At 43.2% G+C, this 9,227-nt stretch overlaps 2 protein-coding genes across 2 annotated transcripts; one reads left to right on the top strand and one right to left on the bottom strand.

Moving 5' to 3' along the window:
* Positions 1-5,065, bottom strand: tgif1 (TGFB-induced factor homeobox 1). Its single transcript, XM_062479959.1, has 3 exons — positions 4,766-5,065; positions 2,650-2,879; positions 1-1,778 (listed from the first exon to the last, which is right to left on the bottom strand). Exons 1-3 carry the CDS (start codon positions 4,779-4,781, stop codon positions 1,086-1,088), a joined length of 939 nt encoding a protein of 312 aa, XP_062335943.1. The 5' UTR covers positions 4,782-5,065; the 3' UTR covers positions 1-1,085.
* Positions 5,066-6,811: 1,746 nt separating this feature from the next.
* LOC134035261 (OTU domain-containing protein 1) lies at positions 6,812-8,875 on the top strand. Its single transcript, XM_062480223.1, has one exon. It carries the CDS (start codon positions 7,135-7,137, stop codon positions 8,461-8,463), a length of 1,329 nt encoding a protein of 442 aa, XP_062336207.1. The 5' UTR covers positions 6,812-7,134; the 3' UTR covers positions 8,464-8,875.
* The last annotated feature ends 352 nt before the right edge of the window (positions 8,876-9,227 follow it).

The following is a 9,227-nucleotide window of genomic DNA, read 5'->3' as shown; positions in this document are numbered from 1 at the left end:
AAATTTGTAGAAAACAAAACTTTATTTGAATCCCATTGTGACCCCTATTTGCCACAAACATTGCACAGTATGAAAAGAAATCACATCATTGGGCATCATGTCACATTAGCTATACACATGGTCCTTTTGTACATGAAATGCTTTCTTTTTGTTTAGTTGTTTTTTGGTGATTTTGAGATGCTCAGTCTGGTTGTAATACGATAACAAATGCAAAACAGACCTATATAGTGTTATACTTCCAGTCCACTGGCCACTGCTACTCTGGGTGAAGACACAAGGTTCAGACTAAGAACCTGCTACATACCTCTGAATATGTTCATCTGAATAAGCTCATCTGAATATCCCTCCGAAGGAAAAACAACAACAAAAAATTCAACCAGAAAAAATAAAATAAAATAAAAAATACAAGTGTCCTTTGAAAAATAGTGAAAGGAATAGTAACAAAATAGAACAGGCAAAAACTATACTCTTATCATGAAAACACATAACACTTACTACAGTAGTGAATAGAGTTCCTCGTCGATGTCCAGAGCAAAGTATGATTAAGACAGAGATGAGTCTCCTGCCGTCCTGCTGTGCAAAAGAACGGAGGGGAGTCAGATCGATCGCAGACAGATCACTGAAATGTAAAAGAACCCATCCTAAACCGACCTATCCGGTAAGACAATGATTGGCGGAGGAGAAGAAAAAAAAAAGAATCTCCCCTCCCACCTTTAACTTGGGAAATAAAAAAGGAAAGTTGTAAAACAGGCAGCTTTTGTCTTACATTTTTTGGTCCTGTGTGCAAAAATGATACACATTTAGATACATACGCTTGTATATGAAAAAAAAAAAAAAAAAAGAACTCTCCAAGGCACCTTAATACAGTCTTTTTTCTTTCTATTACAAAAATCCTCATCAGTTTTGATTGGTATACCAAAAATAGAAATGATCAGGCGTCTGTTGACGTGGGTTTGTTCTCTGTTGCGCACCGACAAGTTGATTCAACTCGCAGAGACAAGTTCCTCATGAGAAACGAAACGAGTTGATTCTCTATTCCTTTTTCCACCTCCAGCTCCATCTTTCCTCTCTCTTCCTCCCTGATCTTACGAGACCCGTTGCTTGGCCTGCAGCTCCATCTCGGCCGCCCGTTTGAGGGCCACATCCACCAGGAGCTGGAAGCCGCTGAAGTCCTGGGTGAGGTCTGGCGGGGTGGGGGGCGGGGTGTTGAAGAGCCCGCTCTGGGGGCTCATGCTCCCCTCCAGGGTGGTGGTGGTGGTGGGAGGGATGGTGGCCTTCTCAGCGGGGCTCTCCAGCACCTCCTCCTTACACCTGAGCAGGCCGCCCAGAGCAGCCGCCGAGTGCAGCAGCTCCGCTGCCCTGTCTGTGTTCAAACTCAGGAAGTAGGGAAGGGAGGCGTGGCCTGGCTGCACGGTCGCCGTGACAGTGGTGTGACAGATGACGGACGGGCGGGCGGGGGCGGCCACCGGCGGGGACGGGGAGGCCGAGGTGGGGGAGGAGGACGGGGACAGGGAGGCCGAGGTGGGGGAGGAGGTCATCCTCAGGACGCTGGGGACGTCGGGCTCGAAGCTGGAGGGATGGAGGCCACGCTTGTCGTAGGCGTCCTCCGTGCCCCCCGTGGCGGTGGCGGCGTGCTTGGGCGACTGGGAGCTGTCGGAGAAGCTGTCGCCCGCCTTGCTGCCTTTCCGGGAGATGGTAAACTGGTTGGGGTCCTTGCCGTCTTTTCTCAGCAGCTCAGGTAGCAGTCGTCGCCGGGCGTTGATGAACCAATTACACACCTAGATGAGAGGAATCCAGGGTAAGTCACACCGTCTTGTCGGACTTAGATCTCGCTTGGATTTCACTGGGTTTCACTTTAAACTCTAAACGTCTACTATTTACAAAGCTGCAATTCGCTTTTGCACAGTTGCGCAGTGTGACCTTGTTTTCTTTAAACAACAATCAAAGTTAGAATTAGAATGTTTGAATTTGTGCTGGTCCTGTGTTAAAACTGAGACTTATACAACTAAGCCGTTGGCTAATTTTTCTTTAAATCCTTTTGTAATCTATATGAAGAGAGTCAACTTTCTCCCTCTTGTGTTTTTTCCCCCCACTCTTTTCTCTCTCGTTCCCAGTCTTTTGTTGGCCGTGGAGGGCCCAGTGAGCCCAGCAGTTCTTACTATGTAAATGACTCTGCATTGTTCCCAGACAGCTGGGCTGGATAGGGCTGGAGGGAGGGAAATTCCTGACTGTCTTAGCCAAGCCCTCACCACACGGAGAGCGAGGGAGGGAAGGAGGGAGAGGGGTGGGGAGGGGAGGGGGGGTGAGGGAGCAGTTTGCTCAGTTGCCTCTGCTCTCAATGTGTATTCATTTAAAACGGTCTCAGACCGAAAGGGGGCAATGCTGTGGAACGACTCACTACTCAAACTGAACGTGTCATGGTTTCTTTGTTCATGTGTCATAAAAAACAAACACACAGGAAATGATCCCAAGATGGGAACACCGTCATTGTTTTCCCCTCAATGGCTAGTCTGAGCACAGCGGCTGATCATATCCTACAACTTAGTCATGAACCTCAGAGGAATGTCCCAGGCTCAGATACTTTGCCCTCTCCTTTGTTTTAATTTCCCCACCAACTACAGCTGTATGGCCACTGCTGTGGGTGCTTACCTGCAGGGTGGACAGCTGGGTCTGGATAGACAACAGGGATTTCTCCTGTTCAGAGGGATAGGCATTGTAGCGGTGCTCGAACAGCCAGTCCCTCAGGATCTGGACAGACTCCTTGGGCAGGTTCCCCCTCCTCTTCCTCTTCCCGCTCCCCCCCGAGCTGGATGACAGGTCCAGGGGGGCATCCATGCCGTCATCCTCGTCTGTCTCGCTCCCTGACAACATCATCATGCCTGTGGGAGGAACAAAGGGTGTGTATGAGGAAAGGCACACTAGAGACTGACTACACAGTGACATCCAAGTCAAACACACCGATCTTTCAGCCGATATGCCACGTAACGACTGTGCCAGCCGGCTTGTCAAACACTAGCTGTCTCAAATGCAGCTGATGTGTCAGAGCCAAGCTGTCAAGTTCAGCCATGTGATTCATGCCGGGAAGGGAGGGAGGGAGCAGAGGGAGAGCGTCACAAAGGCTGCTCCGACGCTGTGTCAGTTATGAAAACCTGCCTCAACAAATACTGGAGGGCCTACTGTACAGAACACACACGCCAATGTGTTTAGACCAGACATTGCAGAGATAGGGCTGGAAGCTGACAAGACATAACACAGTAGTTATATCAGCGGCAAAATACGCCACTTCCTGCACTACTAAGCTCTATTCTATGCTACAGACAATTCTAAAGTTCCAGACAATAATCAACAAGTTGAGAAAATCTGTAGTTCCTTAAAAATGTGAAGTATGTTATCTATATTAGTGTGTATGATTTTATATAGTCATTCTTAATACAGCTTTGGAGTGTAAATTGATTGCGAGTGTTAATACAGTGAATACGTCACAAATTGCCAAATGTAAACAAAACTGGAGACACTTTGTTGACACATTTTACAGATCCACTATTATTTATAGTGAATTTATTGCAACTTCTACTCTTGCTTGCTCACAACTTGCCAGTCAAGGTGTTCCCAAAGTTAGTTCACATTTTGCTTTAGTGACGGGTATTTTAATAGGTTGTCAATATTCTAACATAAGGTAGTTAAAGTTGTAATGACACGTGTAACAGGTCTGTATGTACATTTCCAAATAGCCTGTTCTTGGCGTGGTTGGAAATGGAGAAGAACTTCTCGAATGAAATTCACAGTATGAGATAATTACGTAGGCTTGAACAAGAGAAGGGGGAGGGGGACCTGTTGCAAATCTGCGTCTAGAGACTAAACAAAAGAATCTTGGTCGTCGATCTGTTCTTTCAATATAATTCAAATGTTATTGAAAGAAAACTTACTATACCATGACTTTTTTCCCAAGCAGTACATAAATGTTAGCGAATTTGGTATTTAGTGACCACAACTGAATTTATTTTACAAGTTTAAACAGCGTGGAGAAGTTTTCTATTGTGCTCTCTAACACGAGGTCGAAGAATGCGAGAGCAGTCTCGCAGAAGGAAAGCAATTTGAAACTTTACAAAGGAAGTAAAAATGTAGTGTTGTGTAGGTCTGGATGTAGTCACTTAGTAATAAGGAAAGCATTGTTCTCTCTCTGGTATATGGAAACTATGTTGCTTCTACACGAAGCGAGGTAGCTACTTCGCCAAAACGTCTCAATCCCTGCCTATGGCACAGGAAACTTATGTCTAGTGGAACGTCTTAAAAAAAGTGTATACATTTTGGGATACTCCGAATGATGACGTGATTACGACAATATACCACTGGCACATTCACCTTTAAGGTTTGGTTCGTATAGGCTCATTTGAGTCAGAAAGGTCCTCCTAAGTTTTACAGGTCCACAAGCTAAGTTAATGTAAACATAATAATTGGGTCCGGTATATCTATCATATTTACTCTAAACCAAATAGGCGTAAAATAAGTGTAAACAACTGAAGAAAACTAGAGATGATTCTAGTTTGGTATAGTTCTTATAACGTTTCCTATCAAATTTGACAGCCCGTCAGCACATGGGAGAAAAATCCTGTTTTGTCTGGAGCGGAAACAATAGGCTGCATGGCTTGCAGTGAAAACACCATTACATTGAGTCCATTGCAAAATATATATTTGAAAAGCATGTACATAGCTTATTGATATTTATACGATATTGCAGACCTAGACAAATTCAAATGCAACGTACCCTTTTTTGTCTTCATGTCCGCCAGAAATCCCCTTTTCACGGTGGCCACGAGAAAAGCGCAGTGTTTTTTTTGTTGTTTTTTTTCCCCTCTCCTTCGATTTAGTCCTTGCTGTTCTTCTTTTGAAGGTATTCCCCACACGTATATTCCAAGTGGCTACAAATGTGAAATCAGTTAATATCCTTTTCGTTTTTAAATGGCCGTCGTTTTATTTGCTAGAGACTTACAGGGTACCTGAGATCTGCGCCTCTCTTGGCTTGCCTTTCTCATTCAATGTGTGTTTGATCACGAAACTGGGTGACAGCTATCTTTGACAGCTGCGTGACTCAACGCTCGAAGATCCTCCCACTTGGAGAGAAGAGGAAAAATCTGTGACATCAGCATGGCTTGAACATTGACATGGATACACTTTTGCATCTGAAGCTCATACAACCCATGTTTTCATACAAATTGCTAATGTAGTGTTCCTTTCATCCCATCAATAAATTGGAGATGAACAAATGTAGTTTTTTCTTAGGCTATTTCTCCTGCAATAGAGTTGGCCTGAGCAAATGCATTACCCAACATGATATAGTTCGAGGCTGATAAAATAATCATTACAACATATGTTGCATTTGTATTTGAATTGAGACTTGAGACAAATATATTAGCGTATTTCCCAGGTCAGGTTTTATCAGCTGCATTGTCTAGTTATCGCCATGCTGTTTTGTAATCTCAGTGTAGTATGACGCACGGGACGCGATATCATCTCGTTATTATTTTTGTGTCTGAATGGCAAGACCGCTTTTTACTCCTGGAAATCTAATTGTGCATAATCTACCGTAAAACCGCATACTGGTGAACGGATACTTTTAGTAGCCTGTGTTTTTCTGTATTTAGATGGCGGCAATAAACATCACAGTATGCGCAAAACAACGGCCCGCGTGTTGAAATATGGAATTACAGGAGGATTATGGAAGCTTGCTGTCAAATTGTGTTTGCATTGGTGCTATATAAGGCACTATTAGGGTTCATTTTGGAGTACGATTCAAGTACAGCCTATTCCTCGACTGCAAAATCACTATGCATATAGGCTACTGTTAATTTGCACATTTCATTTTACGCTTTAAAAACGATTTTGGTACATAAAGATCCAGTCATTTGTTTCCCATACACAATAGCCTATGTGACAAAAAAAAGAAATACAAAATGCAATCCAATTTTCAATGTCTCCATTTCAAGCTTTAGGGCTTAATTCTGCAATTTGTCGCCACCACGTGTTTAGGCTACTAAAACGCGTATGCGTCACAACTCCTGGTATCAGGGTGCACTCTACTGGACACATTGTGATAGGCCTAAAGCTTTTTGTTTTTAGAGTTTATCTTATTTTAATCACACTGATCAGACTAACAATTCTTACCAAACTTTTAAACAACAAAGTTGTTTAATTGAATCAATAACCCTACATCTTTAGACAAAAGTTGAAATGGAGAGAGTGAGAACCATGGGGAGACTATTTGTTGCCTCGAATGCTGTGTCTGTGTCGGATCTGTTGTGTTGTGGTCTGTGCACACACATACCAGGGTTAGTGATGTCAGCAATTCAGCCAGCCTTCTTGTAAATGTAGACTGGTTGGCTATTCGGTTATAGCCTGCAAGTCAAGGTCCAATCTGAATTTACGCAAACTAACTAAGAGATTCTGCCTGTACTGTGACAAGACGACAGACGGTCAAAAATGTGTTTAGTTGATTATTTATATAGCCTGTTGTCCCATTGGATGTATAAGAGATTACTGATGTTTTAAACTTTATTGCTGTTCGTTGTAGGCCAATGGGCCCGATAGTCCAAACGTGAGAACAAACAGCCTATAGTCAGTAAATGTGTTTCTTAATTTGAGTAGGAACTTAACTATGGGTTAAATCTATATGATTACATTTTAATTAATCATGTATTTCATTTTGGTCCGTAACAATGTGCATGATGTCGTTTTTGGCAAGCATTGCGCATTCCGTTACAACGACGCCGCCCTGACGTGGCTGTCTGGAGCAAGAGAAGATCTCAGTGTTCGGTGACACATCAAATCCTTCGCATTCTCTCTGAGGTAATTTACCCCTTTACCATGGTGTGCACATCTTCGGTCGTTAACCATGACGGAGCCTGAAGAAGAGAGCGTCCGGTTACACTTTTCGTGTCTAAATATAGGGGAAACTGCGGTGACGCAAAATGGCTAAACTGGGGTCCTCTGTATGACAACGGGAACAAGACTCGGGTCCATGGAAACGTTCTCTACAACTTTACTGTTATTGATGACAACGTTTATTTTTAGTGTGTGCTATCATCCTTCCGTAACTCTCCGGGCTCTAGCTTTAGGTATAAAGGACAGGCTTTCAAAATGCAGTTGTACAGCAGTGTGTTGACACACTACCCTGGATCCTCTCGAAAAGTTTCGAAAACGATCACAAGTGGTACTAACGATTTGACCACGACTGCAACGAACTCCTCTGCAACAGATAAACAGGAATTGATTGGTGAGCGAACGTCGACCAACGGACATCCAGAAGGAGAAACTAAGTCTGTTGCCAATATGTCTGCTTTTTCATGTTATGAAGCTGCTTCAATGAAGCCAGTTTACTTCACATCACATGCAGAAATAATCATTCGGCGGCCCGATGGAGTGGAGAGGTCTGTTCCTATTCATATTGTAAAAGAGTCCAGACGCAAACGGTCATCTCCAGACACCTTTGATGTGAGTCCGGGGCGTGATGTAAATAAGTTGGACAGGTCTACTGAACTTGCTGTGGACTTAATTGGTCACTTGAACAGAAGAGAGGAGCAATTTTTTGAATTTCCAGGGTTGATCGAAACCTCACTGATCGATTGCGGAAACGAGGAGCCGAGATACAGAAAATGTGAAGAAAGAATGGGACGGCTTATTGCGAATGATTTCGTCGTGAAAAGTGACATTTTCAATGCTGAAAACAAGCATAGCAAGGTCATGGCAACGGAGGCAGGACAAGATATCATAGATAAGCAAGGTGATGTGATCTGGGATCTGGACTCTCCATCAGCTGAGCACGTCTTTGAACTACGTGTCTCACGCGAGCCATCTCCCCAGAAACAGCCAGATGACATTGACGAAAAAGTGACAAGGTACTTGGCTGAAGTAGAAAAACAGAACAAATACCTCCAGGAGAAGCATAAGTACAGATTTCAGATCATCCCAGATGGCAACTGCCTGTACAGGGCTGTGTGTAAAGCAGCTTATGGAGATCAATCGATGCATAAGGACTTGAGAGAACAAACAATGCACCATATAGCCGACCACCTGGATGAGTTTAACCCCATTATTGAGGGTGATGTGGGAGAATTCCTCATTAAATCGGCACAGGAGGGAACATGGGCTGGTTATCCGGAGCTTTTGGCAATGAGTCAGATGCTTAACGTGAACATCCACCTGACGACTGGAGGTAGCTTGGAGAGCCCAACAGTGTCGACCATGGTGCATCATCTCGGTGAAGAAGATGCCTCTAAACCTGCGATATGGTTGAGTTGGCTCAGTAACGGCCACTACGACGTTCTTCTAGACAGATGTCTTCCCAACCCAGAATATGAAGACTGGTTCCGCCACTCACAAATACAAAGAAAACGGGACGAAGAGCTTGCAAAGTCAATGGCTGCCTCACTGTCTAAAATGTACATTGAGCAGAATGGACCCATGTAAACTACATGTGACATGTATTCTGCTGTAGGCCTGAGGCTATAGGCCCTTTATCAGGCACGTACCGGTTGCACTTTGATTCCGCGTGACTCCAACATTGCCTTAACTTATTTTTTGTAATGTGTTTTTAGACAAATTTGACAGAAGTGCAGAGCACACCTTGATATTTTGCTAATGGTCTAGACCAGACCAGATGGCTTTTAGAGCCTGCGTTTTCATATTGTAGCCTACTTTTCTTTTAATTTGGGGTGATTATTATTAATGTTCATGAGCTCTACGCACTTATTTATTTGTATCACAGATAATTAATACTATTTTCTATTAGTTGTAGGCCTATTTCTATGATTTTAGGCATGTTTTAAGTGCTTGATGCACAAATGACTAAATAGTTTTGAAATAAACATTTGACATTGCAGATACTGGCTATGGATTTTATTATAGCCTATGACAATGTAGACTTGCAATACATTCACAATACATCCTGATGTTGTTATTCTGCATCTACAAACTACTAAATGAAATGCTGTGATCCTACATAAGGAGGTCCAACACATGGACCTGGGAATATTTTGTTAAAGCTTAGTTACAGACATGTCAACATTTTGATTAAAATCACAGTCACGCACTGCTATTGATACAATAGGTTATTCCTCCGAAGTCTGATTAGGACTTTAATTAATGCTTCCGTATTTCATTTCCGTTCTGTAATTCACAGTGACTGTCCTGATAATGTCAGAGTTGCAAGTCTCTTTTTCTGCTAATTCCGT

This window comes from Osmerus eperlanus, chromosome 15 (genome assembly GCF_963692335.1).
Source record: "Osmerus eperlanus chromosome 15, fOsmEpe2.1, whole genome shotgun sequence".
Lineage (NCBI taxonomy): Eukaryota > Metazoa > Chordata > Actinopteri > Osmeriformes > Osmeridae > Osmerus > Osmerus eperlanus.
This window is presented reverse-complemented; position numbering and strand designations above follow the sequence as displayed.